The 17329-nt window shown below is 32.0% G+C and overlaps 1 protein-coding gene across 2 annotated transcripts; it reads left to right on the top strand.

Annotated features, from left to right (window-relative positions):
* Positions 1-657: 657 nt before the first annotated feature.
* On the top strand, positions 658-17251 carry LOC130624252 (Na(+)/citrate cotransporter-like). 2 transcript variants are annotated; one of them, XM_057439826.1, is made up of 15 exons: positions 658-1032; positions 1604-1880; positions 3054-3239; positions 3962-4067; positions 5191-5334; positions 5524-5545; positions 7296-7423; positions 7941-8060; positions 8396-8503; positions 9407-9511; positions 10209-10309; positions 13262-13371; positions 13700-13861; positions 14844-14981; positions 15600-17251. In XM_057439826.1, the coding sequence occupies exons 1-15, from the start codon at positions 934-936 to the stop codon at positions 15813-15815; spliced, it is 2022 nt and encodes a 673-aa protein (XP_057295809.1). In that variant the 5' UTR covers positions 658-933; the 3' UTR covers positions 15816-17251. The 2 variants fall into 2 exon arrangements, with proteins under 2 accessions (XP_057295809.1, XP_057295810.1); XM_057439827.1 differs by lacking the exon at positions 5191-5334 and having other exon boundaries at positions 666-1032.
* The last annotated feature ends 78 nt before the right edge of the window (positions 17252-17329 follow it).

The raw sequence follows: 17329 nt of genomic DNA, 5'->3' as shown, positions 1-17329 counted from the left end.
TATGTTCGTGAAAATAAAAAAATTATGGTTAAATGAAATATATAACTTAATTAGATTATATGTCGCCTATTTAGGTAAAGATAGCAAAATACGCAATAATTTAATGAAGATTTTGACTTGCATCATCATGTTCTTGTTCCCTATATTTATTTTCTTTCCTGTAATGCAGGTGGGCTGAAGTCCACAATATAATAAAACACAGAATGCCATCTGACATTTGAGCCATAAATTGCCAATGCATGATGTAAATAAGACAATAATTTGTCAAAATTTGCTGCAAAGTAAACATATTTCATTTACATAAAAATTGTAGTGTGAAATGTAATGATTTTAACGAATTTGCAACAGTATCAGTTTTCGTTCACCTAGTTAGACTACAGGTAGCCTAATTAAATGACTCACCTAAATGGGCCATGTCATCTAATCAGGTGTTTACCTTCTGTGTATTAAAAAAGTATAGCTGATGATGAGGAGGGAGGAGGATGAAGCAACGGATGCTTCAAGGCTTTAAAACAGGGTTAAAAAAGGTGAAACTTTTGATTTCGACGTTCTTGGTCACACCTAATAAATTGTTAGCTAAGCACATACGTAATTGGATTGTCTAAATAATAATTAAAAAATTAGTGGCTGGTCAGCAGATAAGAAACTAAATCTAATCCAGAGCCTTGTTCTCCATTTTGGGTTTCAGCAAATGTTTTTGTGGTCCGACAGTTCCCCGGGGCCGTCCTAGTGTTAGTTTGCCGAACACATATTATTGCTGAGTTCCTATGAAATTGCGCAACATTTTGCGGTCCGAATTCTATACTATTGAGACATGCTTGGCCTCAGATTTGTTTACATTTTTTAAATACATATAATATTCTCACGTTCGAAAAGGAAATCAGTGTGGAGGGATAGAAGGAGCAGAGAGCAGCACGTTGTACATCAAGCAGCATGGCTCTTGTACCTTTACTAAAAAGGTTTAAACGCCTTCTTATATTTGTATTGACACCAATTATATTTGCTCCTTTACTAATTGCCGTAGATTCACAGGTATGTTTTTTGGAATTAAACTTTTAGCTAGCTAGCTATAGCTCTTGGCTAACTAGAGCAACAATCTATATAGCTTCATAGTAACACAAAAATGTCTGTGTCCCATAAATTGCTACAAAAAATGTACGTAACCACGTAAATGAGAAAAAAATGCATATTTGTTTTAAAATCTTAATTCACTTTTACTTCAGCGAAATAAATTTATAAATATTGTGTAGTCATTCTAACATAGTTTTTCAATTAATAATTTACTTAATTCTATTATAATTATTTAATTTTGTTAAACTCAGCTAGTCAATATAATATTCATCAAAACTTATTCTTAAAAATATAACAAATAGGAAAGCAAAGATTTTTAGTTCAAAGCTCAAAAAATCATGCAATATCATCTAGCCTAACTAGCTAATTTCTAATAAATAAAGGAAAAAATAGGAACAGTGGACAATATTTTACAGTGTGTTTGTCTGTTTTTCAGTTCAAAATGCACGCAAAGTTTTATTTATAAAAAAGACTGTTTTGTAGCAAGCTGGTTGCTATAAATAACTATTTTTTTAGCTTAAATTTTTTATAGGAAACACGAGCAGCTTATGGAATTGCCATCATGGCTGTTTATTGGGTTACTGAAGTGACACCTCTAGCCGTTACTTCACTGTTACCATTACTAATATTTCCATTCCTTGGTGTCCTAAAAGCAAAAGTTGTGTGTATGCAATATATGAAAGATACAAATATTCTTCTTTTGGGAGGACTACTAATTGCTGTGGCTATAGAACAATGGAATGTACATAAACGTGTTGCTTTAGCTGTTCTTTTGTTGGTTGGTGTACAGCCAAGACGGCTCATGCTTGGTAAGTCAATTAAAAAATATTGTGAGCTTTTAAATCGTGCTTTAATGGTCATTTAAAACTTAATTAAAACAGTCATATATTGCTGAGATGTTCATTTGACAATGTCAGATGGACATATTTAGACTTAACATTGTTTAGAATACAAACTTAGCTGTTGGTTAAAACAATAATAACACAAGCAGGAAAAATGATTCCTGTTGAACTTTTTGTATGCAAATAAACAAATTGTTATGTTATATAAATAGAAAAGTTATTAAAAATGATGTCAAATTTTGGAATACATGATAAATTAATATCAAACTGACGAATTGTAACTTCAATTCATTTTCATTGCCTCTCAAACAAAAAAGAAGACAGACAAAAAAATACTTACTTCAGCACACAAGTGTTTTTTAATTGTCCTCAAACCGTAAAACAAAATATAAATCTGCTTTTAAAGTGTTGGTCACTGTTGCATAAAAATCATGTCAACAACTTTATTAACAAGGTGCAAAAACAAGTAAAATCTTAAAATTAAATAATTAAAATTGTTGCATTTTGATATTAGAGACCATAATCCCCATCCCCATATTAATGTGAGCATTCTACACTTAGGAAGAACATTGTGATTTCGGATGGGTGATTTCCATGGGTGATCCTAAATCACTAAACTGATTTTTGTTACACACACCTGGCAAATGAGAAAAGGTTCTAAGCCTAAATTATAGTTTTGCTTAGGAACAATGTTTTTATCATTTAAACTATGATGCAAGCGGCATGAGCACAGCATGACACAACATAATAAGTTTATATTGCGATCAAAATATATTTCTTAGAGAAAGTGTAATTTATCTGTATTGCTATTATGTTTACAAAGGTTCACATGGCTAAACCCCCCAATGCTATAATAAAAACAAGGAAAATTAATTGGGGAATGCATGATAATTTGTAAAATAGTTTGAACTGCTGTTAAAAAATTACATAAACTACGACATCATAAACACAGCTACTTCATATCTAAAGAAAGTTGTTAAGCACAACAATCACTGCTGAAGAAATCCTGGTGATCGTTTCTCGGGTTAACTCATCAGTGATTGCCATTTATTTTGTGATAAAAGATGTAATTGCTGTCTTCTTTCATTTTAAAAGTACATAGTTATTTAATCAGTAAGAAAAAATCTTCTTGTTTACTAGGTTTTATGATGGTGACAGCCTTTATCTCAATGTGGATCACAAATACTGCTACCACTGCCATGATGACCCCAATAATGGAGGCAGTGTTAAAACAACTAGACAAGCAACATTTACATGTTGCTATTGAAGACGAATCACCAGATGAAAAAGAGAATATTGATGACAGTATTCCTACATCTGCAAGAAGTAGGTTTCTACACTAAAAAAATCAATGCCACGAATATCATATGTTATAAAGGAATTCATAGGTTAATGCTATCTTTGGCATGTTTAACTTCCACAAAAGGAAATTTCCTGCACTTTTGCACTGACCCTAACTGTTGTTAACTGAAGTGTAATTCACACAAGTGTCTTCACATCTGAAATTATATTTCAATTCTTAAAATACAATTCCTTCAAAATATTACACATTTCTTGTTGGAATGAAAAGCAATATTTATTATAATCGTGGTATGACATTTTAAACATAATTAAAATTAAATGTAAGTATTAAGTTTCACTTCAGTATTAGAAGTGAACAGGTTTACGTCTTTAAACTGAAGTAAATTCATGTGCTTGTATGAAAACTTTGTACATAGTTTTAATAAAAATATAACTCGTTACATATAGGTTTACCTACAACTGGGGGAAAAACTGGAAAACCCACAGAGTTTACTGATTCGGGTAAAACTCAAGAATTTTTGCATGATTTTAGTTCCTTTTAGAGAACAGAGAAAATAAGATTTAATTTTTATTTACATTTAATTCAAAAATAAAAGATAAAAAGTTTTCACTGCATGCATCATTTTTATTGTAGTAAAGATTGCACAGCGATTCCTCAACAACATGTGCTTTTTTTGCATGAAATATTTTTATTCTTTTCATTCAGCTTTTATATGGTATAGAGAAATAATATGCTTTATCACTAGATGGAAATTTCACAAAGTCTATCCATGAAGATGACGCAGACTTGGAGTTACAGCGTTTGGAAAGCGGCCCTGAAAATAAAAACTCAGACACTTGCAAAAATCTAGTGTATGTTATGTTCTTGTTTCTGTTTACCTTAACTGTTTCTATTATATAGTTGACATAAACAGTGACTACGAAACTCACTAATATAATAACCATTGATGCTAGCACTAACTATTTTATTAGTAACATATACTTAACATATTTAATCATGTACCATTATCTATTTCACTCTGATAAAAAATAGACTTCTAAAAACCATTGGTATTATCCTGCCAGGTGTTTTCACCTCTGTATAAACTGCGCCCTCTTATTTTCTTCTTCACATTAACTGTTTGTTGGGGGTTTTTTGTAGAAAAAGGAAAAACAAGCAGGCCTTTTTATATTGAAAATTTTTAAAGCTTAAATGGATAATAAATTATAATACATATTGTCTACTTATAGATCAGCTTTAAGAATATTTAAAATTGTGCAAGGATTAAAGATTGTTTATTATAACTTGGTAATTATATAACAATTTTATACTTTTTCTGTTTTGTAAAAGTTCAGCTATTTTTTTTCGAAAACACCTGAACCTAATTCTTCCAATTTGTAATACATTACTTTATATATATATAAAGAATAACCTAAAAATGTAATTGAGGGTTTGAATTAGAACGAGAAACGTAAGTGATTTAGAATAATAACAACGCATAAAAAATAAGAACAAATAAAAATGAAATTTTAGGCTCTGATTTTTTTCATTGAAACTTGGCAATTGCTAGCATGATTTTCAATCATGTTGGCAAAATGCTACACAATCAGTTTTTGTTTTTTAAAATCACTTAACGATAAAAGGTTTGTAACCTAATGAAGCACACGTTCTTTACTTTTAAAAACTATTTTGTTTGCCTGTGTACAGGTTTTCAGAAATTGCTAACTTAAATCCAGTGATTGTCAACATATTTATGTCACATCAGCAACCAGTTGACTGTAGACATAAATTTCTCTAATTTTCACGTGTTGAATTTCTATTTTTTGCAATAAAATTTGCAAGATGACATTTTTTGCAAATTGGTAATTCAAACCCTATAATTTCGTTTTTTATTTCTAATTATTTTCAATATATAGTGGAAACCTAATTAAATTACATAAAATGTTTACTATCAAAAATTGTATTTTAATTATTGCAAATGTATTTCCTGCCTAGAAAATATTATGAAAATGAATTGCACAGATCTGACAGTGAAGCACGTATTCCCTTGTTAAAAATTTCAAACAATATTGTATATGACAGTATACCAACCACTCCCAAGACAAACAATACATATTCATCAAGAATTTATGCCAGGAGGTTAGAATTGAACAATATCAAACATTTTTACTTTCACTGCTACCAAACCCATTACATTAATTCTTACTATCAAGTCCCCTTACAGTAATTTCTACTAATGCTAACATGACGAATACCGAAGAACAAGTTACGGTAGCATATCTTGAGTTTGTTGGATTTTAATTTTGATCTTGCAGTTTTATATTTTAGTGAGGAGAAAACGAATACTGAGGTATGTATTAAGTTTAAATTTGTAATTAATTATCAATAATAAGTACTTTTACCTGATATTTTTTTGTCAATTGTAACAGAAGTTCACCATAAACAGTTTTTAAACTCTAAAATTAAATCCACCCGTCTGTTCCAAAACAGGTATGTTCACCCAGAAGATGATGTCAGTTTCTCCACCATTTTATGTCACCTTGAAGTTAACATTGCAGTGCAATATCTTCACTAATCAAAATTAAGTTATTGATGTAAAAGTAATAATGTATTAACCTCAACAAATAGCCAAAATATCACCAAACAAATGAGACATAAAAACATATAAGTATCACAGACAGGCAGTCTTTTTAATAATAGCCATAATCTGTGTGTTTAAGACAGTTGCACTTTCCAGAAATTATTTTTTTCAGACTTTTTTTTATGGAACGCTGCTTAATTTCAGAATCAGGGCAGAACCCCCCCCCCCCAAAAAAAAAAAAACAGCTAAAAAGTGGAAGTAGCTTCATGCAGTTTGGCTAAACAAAATTCTTAATCTATAATTTTTATCCTTTGCGCTGAGATAGATACACCTTTCATTACTGTCTTGAAAATTTATTCCACAAAATAAATTGCTGGATGGCTGTTTCCTGTGTGTTTTATGTAAAAAGAAGTTACGATAAAGTTTTTTAGAAAAAGAGTGTTACATCTATAGCTATGCATGTGCAACTAAGCAATCTGCCCAGTGTTTTTTTGAATATTTACAGAAACTTGTTCTGCAAAATAACACTAATGCAAATGCATTTCTTATAATTTCACTGTGCATAGAGTGAAATTTTATTTTTCATCTCTGATTGAAGCTTTTACCTGGTGAGATAACACAAGAACTGCAAAAGTACTTAGAAACGGTTTGTGTTTAGTAAGATTAACAATAAAATATAAAATTTGACACTCTCAATGAACTATTTATTTAGGTGTATCTCTATTTACTAGAAATACCATGTTTTCGATCATTTATTATATGTTTTGATTAAATATTTACTTTTTAAAGAAAACTCAAAAGTTCATATGAAATAAAAAACCCCAGAGGAAAAACAGTTTTTTAATGTTTAGTTTTTAAACCTTTGAAAAAGTTGCTTTCACCAATTTTCAAAATTATTTCCCTCTGCACCAGTCAGTCTTACGAAATATACAGCAGTAGCAGTGCTGGTTACAAGAATTGTAATCCACACCAATTCCTGCAATTAGACTTATTTTTAGGCTGCCATATCATGCCCATTTCAGATTAATCTCAGAAAAAAAGATCAAGTTATATGAGAATCATTTATTTTAATTTTACTGTACACCCTTACTGGTTTTTTTTTCTAATACTAATAGTTCCCAGAATGACAAAAAATTGTTAATGTTAGAAAATTTAGGTGTCTTTTGAAAGTACTTTGAACCTTTCGCTCTCTCTTCCAATTTCTTGTGATAACTTTTAAACCACACTGTTTTAATATGTGAAGGTTGGTGATTTTTGATCTTTTAAGTTAGCTTCAGGACAGGCAAAAGATTTTGCTATAAAGTCACGTCTGTTGTCACCAACTTGTTAGTTGTCATGACAAAAATTAGATATCCTTTTTAACCGTTCTAAAGTCATGTTTTACCTTTTTTATTAAGCAGTTTCAAACATCTAAATCGGTTACGAACCACCATTTTAGCCTTCTTTGAAGGTATAACACTCATTTCAGAGAATGGTTAAATGGTTGCATTAAGTAATGTGAGTTATTTTACATTTCCAGCTTGAAGCTCGTCATCGCACATTTTGTAAAGCGATGTTGCTGTGCATTTGCTATTCTGCTAACATTGGTGGTACTGGAACACTCACCGGGACTGCTCCACAATTAGTTCTTGCTGGCCAAATGGACGAGTAAGATTTTTTTTTAAATTTAGAATTTAAAGCCATCCCTTATTAAACACCAACATTCACAAAGCATCTTTCCGATATTTACTGCGTCAGTCATTACATAGTTTTTGAAAATGATAGAACGTTGTTTAAATGTAAGCTTGAAAATATTTCGAGGTTGACAAAAAACTGAGAATATTTTTAAAAAGGTTAAGGAAAAAATTAGAAAAAAGGTGATAATTTGTCTATTCAAGGTAAAATATAAGTATATAAGAAATCAGCACTCTATTAGGTCATGTGTTACTTTTTTTAAATGTTTATTCCGCTGGTAGCTGTTGCAAACTGCTTGATATTCTTTTTGTTGTTGTTGGTTTCAGATCTGTGAGACAAGTATTTTTGTGTGTTTTAAACAACAAATAAAAATAAATAAATAAATAAATAGAAAATGGTGAAAATTGAGAGATAATTCATTGAGAAAAATGAAAACTCTTTGAGCATGTGGTTTTATTTATTTTTACACATATTTTTTTCTATCTTGTAGCGTGTTTCCAAACGGTCCGTCTATCAGTTTTATTTATTGGTTTGTCTATGCATTTCCACAGATGCTCCTGTTTTTGTTCTTGGGATGGATTTATTTACAAATGATGTTTATGGGCGTAAGGTATGATGTTTATGGGCGTAAGGTATGCCTGGACTACTGAAAACCAAATAATCTCTATGCTTGGGTTGTTTTGTATTTTTGCTTTTGATGGCTTTACTAATATTTCTTTTTTTAATCTTCAAAATAACAGTAGCATTTTTAATGTATCTTCAATGTGAAAGAAGTTCTAAATTCCCTTCACTTGTTATCTTTGCTTAACATTCACTCCCTATAATATTTTTTACAAGTCGTTTTTGGATCAATAGCAACGCTGATTGAGTGATTTTAAATATTTTTTTCTTAGACTCCACTTATTATTTATTATATTTCATTAATATTATTATTTCACATGTCAGCTTCAAACATCTTTGTTGCTGTCTTCGATGGAAGAAAAGAAACACGAAAAAAGGTGGAGAACTTTATGATGTCATGAAAAAACAATACAAAGATTTAGGACCAATTACGTACGTCATCAAAATTATCTCATTATTGCATTTTTTAAATATCTAAGCACTTCACAATTAAATGTCCGAAATTTAGTGGCTTGTAATGTGTTATGTTTTGTGAAGTCACGTTGGGATTAAGTACCACAACAACAGAATTACAAACCCTGTTGCTTGTTAACTTTGTTATGATTTTACTGTTATTATATTTTCTTAGTCAATACTGTGTTTGTTTGAAAAATTTTACATCAACTTACACTGTTTAAGTTTATTTATAATCTCCCGAAAACATTTGTACACATTCTCATGTGGACAAATGTTTTACAGTTATCGTCTGTTATTTCGAAAACATTAATTTTAAATAAGTTCTTGTTGCCTTTAAGAGGACTGTCTTATACTCATAACTATTCTGCAATAATGGCTCCGCATTTCCGAATCCTAGATCTTTACTAAGCCAGACTTAAAAAGAAGCGCCAAGTGGTTGATTCCTTTTTTCTCACAAAAAGCGAATGGAGGCCTGATACTCTGAATAGGCGCAGGCTCAGCGCCTATTTAGTGTTCATTCTCAAAAAATTTAGCTCTCGACGAACAAGCTGCCAATCAGTCATTTCACAAGCAGTGAAAACCAAAAAAATTATTTGCAACGTAAAAATCTGAAAAGCGTCTCTTTTGTCTGCAAACATATTAATTTTGTATTTCTGTCATTTCAGGCCTACTTGTGCTGCAAAATACAAAGCAGAAAGGCTGTATAAGTTTAATCAAAGAAAAACGTAATATGGAATAAGCATTTGAATCGTACACTACAGAACTCTAAACTCCAATAAAAACCAAAGAATGCTATTCTTCGAAATTTGTCTGTCAACAAGAAGAGACGTTTCTAAAACGTTCAAGCCTCCATAATTTCGATTTTATGTTTTTGTGTAGGTTTGCAGAGATAATGGTACTAATATGCTTCATCGTGCTCGTACTGCTGTGGTTTCTTCGTGAACCGAAATTCATGCCAGGTTGGGGAGAACTATTCAAAAAAGGGTATAATATTTTTATTTTATGATTGTAAATCCGGAACAACCATTTTATTTATCTGTTAAGGAAATCAGAGTAAGTTTATAGCTTTCATTTTATCAACGAAAGTCAGGTAACCTTGACAACTATTTATATAGACTGGTACCTGCAGACTAGTCACTGTCGTTGTGCCGTCGTGTTTTCAAAAATGCATTGTCTCTATGCGTACATTAAGCTGGACATTAAACGCGTTTAAGAAACTTTTAGAGAAACAGGGAAAATCTGGGGATAATGTTTGTTATTTTTCTTGTGTGACACTGAAAACAACAACTGAGCTCTTAACACGATTTTCGAGCGAAAAAATCCCCACATTCATCCGTGTGATAGCTAATAGCGATTCGGGCCGTCAAAAGACAAGTCCGTTTTAGTCGCGATGTCTAAGAATAGTTTTAGAGGCCTGGTATCGTTACAATCGACCGAAAACGTGTTTCCACATTGTGATTCGGAGTAATCAAATATTGCTGATTCGAATTGTCCAGCCGCGTATTGCTATTTTTAAATTATCGTACACCCTTAGTAAATGTTTATCACCCCACCCCCACCAGCCCCTCCACCAAAATAGGGGGTAGGAATCAGCAACACCGATACGGCCGCTTTACATGAAGACTTGTGTTAGCATCAGCTGGTTTATATTTATAAATGGTGTATGATTATATGTTTGTAGATACATATCTGATGGGACAGCTGCAATGATCATTGCATTTTTGTTATTTCAAATCCCATCACAAGTGCCAATTTGTTTAAACTTTTGGAACACTAAAAGAGGTAAGTTTAACTTTTTCGCAGAATCAAATTTTCGCTTTTTTTGTTTTGTTTAGCAGGGTTTTTTGAAAGTTTGCATTTTTTGTCAGCACTATTTCCCATCAAATGCTGTTTGTTGTGTGTGGTTAAGTTGAAAAAAACCCAGACTTTGTAGTTGTTGAAAAATAGAAAATTGTGATTTCTTAGTCACAAATTCTTCTAAATGAACCCTGCATATCTCGATCATTTCACTCTTTCGGGAATTCAATACACAATTTTTTTAGTTGGAACAATTGCAGATTTTATTTTAACTAGCCGGTAGCCCGTGGAAAAATCCACGTGTTCGCTCGTTTTTTTTTTTATATCGCATTGCGTGCTTCTCGTTAATTGCGGTACCATCTTGCGTGACAGACAGACGCATACGGTTCTTATAATATAGAATAGTCCTTCACCCGTGGAACAAACCACGGGAATTAGCCGACATAATTATTGCGCGCACCTGTTAATAAAAATATTTAGCCCATCTGTTAATGAAATTATTGCGCGCATCTGTTAATAAAAATATTTAGCCCATCTGTTAATGAAAATATGTCATGCATCTCTTAATGAAATTATTTCGCGCATCTGGTAATGAAATTATTTCGTGCAACTGTTAATGAAATTATTTCGTGCAACTGTTAATGAAATTATTTCGTGCAACTGTTAATGAAAATATTTCGTGCAACTGTTAATGAAATTATTTCGTGCAACTGTTAATGAAATTATTTCGTGCAACTGTTAATGAAATTATTTCGTGCAACTGTTAATGAAATTATTTCGTGCAACTGGTAATGAAAATATTTCGTGCAACTGTTAATGAAAATATTTCGTGCAACTGTTAATGAAATTATTTCGTGCAACTGTTAATGAAATTATTTCGTGCAACTGTTAATGAAATTATTTCGTGCAACTGTTAATGAAATTATTTCGTGCAACTGTTAATGAAATTATTTCGTGCAACTGTTAATGAAATTATTTCGTGCAACTGTTAATGAAAATATGTCGTGCATCTGTTAATGAAATTATTTCGTGCAACTGTTAATGAAAATATGTCGTGCAACTGTTAATGAAATTATTTCGTGCAACTGGTAATGAAAATATGTCGTGCAACTGTTAATGAAAATATGTCGTGCATCTGTTAATGAAAATATTTCGCGCATCTGTTAATGAAATTATTTCGTGCAACTGTTAATGAAAATATGTCGTGCATCTGTTAATGAAATTATTTCGTGCAACTGTTAATGAAAATATGTCGTGCATCTGTTAATGAAAATATGTCGTGCATCTGTTAATGAAATTATTTCGTGCAACTGTTAATGAAAATATGTCGTGCAACTGTTAATGAAAATATGTCGTGCATCTGTTAATGAAAATATGTCGTGCATCTGTTAATGAAAATATGTCGTGCATCTGTTAATGAAATTATTTCGTGCAACTGTTAATGAAATTATTTCGTGCAACTGTTAATGAAAATATGTCGTGCATCTGTTAATGAAATTATTTCGCGCATCTGTTATGAAATTTTTTCGAGCACCTGTTATTACTCTGCGGTCGTCATGGTCCCTGGAAATATACACGGAAGCAGTGTAAACTACACTTTCTCATTTTTTATATTATAGTTTATGGGAAGTAGTGTTACGCCGCTTTCTCGTAAAATTCATATATTTAACAATAATTTGTGCATTTTTACGACCTGTTTGAGTTTAAGAAAGAAGGCTCCTCTTCTAAATAGCGTTTAAAAGCTAATTTTGACATTTTCTTACACTTTTTGCTTAAACATAATAAAAACAATTTCAGCAAAAAAATAAGCACCCTCAAGCTTCACACAAAAATTCTTAAAAGCAGCATAAGTGGTTAAAAATGAAATACAAGTCGAATTCAGGTTAAGAACGAACACAAAATTCTCTTATAAAATCTTAAAAATTTGTTGTTCTCTTCTTCTTATCATAAAACTTGTTTTTATTATTTCTTTAATGCGCGAGTAATTAAAACTGTCAACAAAATAAGCAACGCAATGGTAATTGTCCGTAACTTTAACCGTGCATGTATTCATAACAAAGAAACTGCATCGAGGGAACAATAAAAGCTAACTACCCATGACTTTTGTATAAGAATTTTTAAATTAAACGAAAGCTTTTGTAAAATCACAAAAAAGGCAAAAGAAATAATATATCGCATTTCGTGTTTCTGAAACACGACTTTTTTTCACGCACAAACAGACAGACGGAATACGGCTATTATTAAAGAGACTAGTCGTTAACCCGTGGAAAAATCCATGGGGTCGCCCGTCGCATTCGCTCGTCTTTTAAATTTACCCGTCGCCACAAAGTGGATAAAAATATATCGCATTTGATATTCGTGCGCATTTTAAAAATTTCGTGTTTCCGTTACGGGACGCCGCTTTCGCGGACACACAGACAGACGACGGCTATTATTAAAGAGACTAGTCGTTAGCCCGTGGAAAAATTCACGGGGTCGCTCGTCCTTTAAATTTACCCGTTGCAATAAAGTGGACAGAAATATATCGCCTTTGGTATTAGTGCGCATTTTAAAAATTTCGTGTTTCCGTTACGGGACGCAGCTTTCGCGGACACACAGACAGACGACGGTTATTATTAAAGAAATTTCGCGTATTCAAAAATTTGGGAGTGTTATCAACTACATAAATTTATATTTAAAATTTTTTAAATCTATTAAGAAGAAATATAAAAAAATAGAAAAATCAAACGATCTAATTCTGCTGTGAACTTTTGTGAAATCTGTTGTTTTTTAATTTTTTCTGATTTCGTTTCACAAAAAAGACTAAATAATAGCTATTATTTTTCTTACTCGAAATTTTCACTATCGCACAATGGAAAAATGTCTCGATTTTTACATCACACCATACACACTTATCACATTACACTATCATATTAAGTGATTACTTTATTCTTGTAGTGAATCTTCCACATAAGACTCTCTTGGAGTGGAATTCTGTGTCTAAAAAGTTCCCCTGGAATGTTTTGTTTCTACTCGGTGCTGGTTTCGCTCTAGCGAAAGCTTGTGAGGTAAGAAAGAAAAAAATCAAAAGTAACATATCTTTTAGATTTGATATTAAAGAAAATAATTTAAAAATAAATTATTTATTATTATTTTTGTCGCCTTTCGCGATGCAATGTGAAGGCTGGTTCATCAAGATAACTCATATTAAACGATTGAGGGACTGTCGTAGAAACTTTGTTGTTAGCATCAAATCTTATGCAGTTCTTATGCATCTATCTTATGCAGTTGTGTCGCACTGTCTTTTTATGATACAGGAGCAATGAGTAAAAGATTACAAATAACATGCCTACGCTGAGCAGCTAAGCAGAATTTACCCGCTGGAATTTTATTTAGGAATCTGGTTTATCTCTTTGGTTAAGTTGTCAGTTGGCTGGATTAAAAGTCATCCCAAATGCTGCTATTGTATTCATCATATGCACAATGTTGACGTTTTTAACCGAAATCACTTCAAACACAGCAACGGCTACCATTTTACTTCCAGTCCTTGCATCATTGGTGTGTTTTTGTTCTTTGTATTAAAAAGTAGTTGTTTTGGAGTCTAGCTATTTGGATACACATTAGAAAAGAGTAGTAACCTTAATCGAGCTAAATTTTCGGCTCACCACATTTATAGTTGGCAAAGGGGTAAGAACCCCCTATTTTTAAAACACCTATTATTAGGAATCACATCCATTTTAGGAGTAACTCCCCCTTCACCCTATTATTTCGAGGCCAAGCTATTATCTTCATCCTGTAACAGATATGTAACGCAAACACCCTATTAATGAGATCTCAAATTCAAAAACATCAGTAAGCATTTTGTTGTCGTTGTTAAGAAAGTATATGAAACCTACCAAAAAAGCGATGTTAAATAGATACAACAAATTGGTAGTGAGAAAAAGTTTTAGCGAATTAAATTGTGCTCTTGCAAATTCTATTTTTCTTTTTTGTATACCTTTCATAGCCACCAAATGTGAGTAAGAGGTTTCTAAGAACTTTCAGCAAGGTCTCTAATGCATAAATCTCTCTAATTTTCTAATGTTGTCAATTTTAAAGCTCCTTTTTTTTCACTGATTGTCGTTTTGGCGTTTAATCCATCTATGGTAAACTTGAAAAGAAATAGAAACTGGCTAAAAATTAAATTTAAAATGAGCAATTGCTATTTCAAGGCTAAATTAAATGTTTCTTCAATTAGAAAATCTAAAAAGCAATAATTTACTCCTGAATATAGAGCAACCCCACCTTTTTTACAACAACCCCCCCCTATTTTTACAAAATTTTGGAAAGTCCCCCCTTCGCCCCTTCTTTAAAGGTGGGGGGGGGGTTCGAACAATGACATTGAAATAGGTAATATTTAATAATTTTTTTTACCCTTTTCGCGAATAAAAAATGGGTTATTAAACCTTTCCATTTTATGACTGTTTTTAGTATCTATCGATCTATCAAGTGGTTATTCTGTATAATACCCTTCTTACTTTTTCTTAAAATTATTTTTTAGGCGCAAAGCATTGAAGTCAATCCTTTGTATTTGATGGTTCCTGCAACTGTGTGTGCGTCATTTGCTTTCATGTTACCCGTAGCAACACCACCAAATGCGATAGTATTTGCCACTGGTCGTCTATCTGTCATAGATATGGTATGTCACATGATTCTTTCCGTTTATTTTGTTTTGTTTACAATGCACTAGGATACTCAATAAAAGTATATACTCGCCAGATAAGCAGCGGGCGTCACAAATCTTATATAGGCGGTCACGAGTGAGTTTTTATCAGTAACTCACCCGGGAGATTACTTCCCTATGAAAATCTTCAGTTACTCGCCCGCGAGATTACTTCCCCATGAAAATCTTCAGTAAGTCGCTCGCGAGATAATCTCCTGTAGATATCTTCAGTAACACGTTTGCATAAATATCTTTCTAGCGAAATCTTTATTCACTTTTAACATGAAATAGTCTCGATCATGTTTGTAGGAATGTTTAATTGTTGTCTCAATTAGACGATACGTTGTCTGACGTTTACACGCCGTCAATGTTGAGTCAACAGTGGTTACGACATTAAAGGGTTACAGGCATGTGTAACACCGGCAGCCATTTTGTTTGTGCCCTCTCCACTGCCTTTGTATTCTTTCTGCAGACATGCAGAGGAAATCGAAAAGTTTAAAGTCTACGCTGTGACAGAAAGATAGAAGCTTGGTTTATATACAGTGTAATTGTTTCAAATTTTGAAGCTATTTAAGCTATGTCCAATTCTTTTAGGCTAAAGCTGGTTTTGGTATGAACATCATTGGCATAATAATGGTTACTCTATCTATCAATACTTGGGGATATGCGTACTATGATTTGGGCAATTTCCCAACCTGGGCAAGTGTAGGTTCTAATGTGACGTCACAGTGTGGTGGAAACATAGCTGCTAACTCTACGACACCGTTTTTTAACGGGACCACGTTAACTCCTACCACGGTTACCTTTTGATGTTTTGCCGACTGTTAGTAGTAATAAATGCACCTAGGTTTTAGTCAAAATCCTTTTTTTTTATATATTTTATATGCATATGAAAATTTGAAAATAGGTTTAATGAACTTATTTTCAAGTTTAAAACTTTTTATCCCTTCTTTAGAGAACACGTTTCTCTTTAATCAACCAAGCCTAATAATGCTCACAAGAGCCTAAAGATGCTGAATAGACTTTAGATTAGATAAAGTTGTCATAAGTTGTAATATCCTTTAAAAAGACACATTTTAGTAGGTAAACCGTAGCGAATGTATTAGTGATAACTTTTTGTTGTTAATCGCGCTTCATTTAGCGTGTTGATTTTATCATTTCTTTTAACTCCGACCATCGGTTTTTACAAGGAGAAATAAAGGTTACAATTTTTTTGTATGACTATGGACGATTTTCGTGCATTATATCAGTTTTTGTTGTTTTTAATGTTTATTAAAGTTAAGAGGAAATTTTGTACATTTTTATGTATTAAAACAAAGCTATAAAACACCTTTCCCGAATTTCATAAATTATAATAATTATGACGTCATCTAAAATTTTATAACGGTTCTGTGCTCTTTAAATAAGGATATTTAGAAAAATTATTAAATTATCATGACAAAAATGAAGTTGCTAGAACAATATAATATTCTGGTTGGATTTTATTTAGATTTGAAGAAAAGAATTTTTTTGAAAACGAAACTATTCTTGGCAAGCTCTCGACTATATAAAGATTTGTCCGTAACTTTTATTTTGCAATTGGGGTACTTAAAGAACAGAAATATTTATGAAATTTAGGTAATTTATTCTACCTTTTGCTAAGGAACTTAGGGATAAGAATCATTTTTATTATCGACCTCTTTAATTGAGTTGGGCATAATTAGGAAATTCGGGAAAGGTTTATTCTGGTGATTGTTACATTTTTGTAAGTTGTCCGAGAGAGCGTTCATTGAGGAATGTTTCAGAAAGGGCGTTTTAACTATATTAGCATTTAATTAAACAAAGAAAACGAGGTGCTATTAAAGATGGTTGGTTACTTTATCAGAAGTCTAAAGTTCTGAACATCAATTTTTATAAAAAGTTTTTTAACGAGAGCAGTAAATAAAAGCCCCTTTGAATTACCGCTTCTCAACTACTATTATATATAGATGTACATTATACAGTAAATGATTTTTTAACATCAATTTCATGTGATTATTGGTAGACTTTTTTAAATTTTATAAATAAAATAGTTAATAATAGCCACGTGACCGGTGCATGTTACGTGACCGGTGCATGTTAAGCCGCCGGTGCATCCTATGTCACTGATGCATGTTACGTCATTGATGCATGTTACGTCACTGGTGTATGTTACGTCACTCGTGCATGTAAAGTATATATGTTTTTATAGTATATCTTTGTAGAAAAGCAATATCCAAACGTGATAATTTTTGCGATTTTTCAATTCATAGCCAAATTTTTGTGCGCTTTTTATTTGAAGGAAGAGCTTTGAAATCTGCAAATTA

Source organism: Hydractinia symbiolongicarpus, chromosome 13 (assembly GCF_029227915.1).
Source record: "Hydractinia symbiolongicarpus strain clone_291-10 chromosome 13, HSymV2.1, whole genome shotgun sequence".
NCBI classification, from domain to species: domain Eukaryota; kingdom Metazoa; phylum Cnidaria; class Hydrozoa; order Anthoathecata; family Hydractiniidae; genus Hydractinia; species Hydractinia symbiolongicarpus.
The sequence above is the reverse complement of the archived record's forward strand: the minus strand, read 5'-3'. Positions and strand labels throughout refer to the sequence as shown.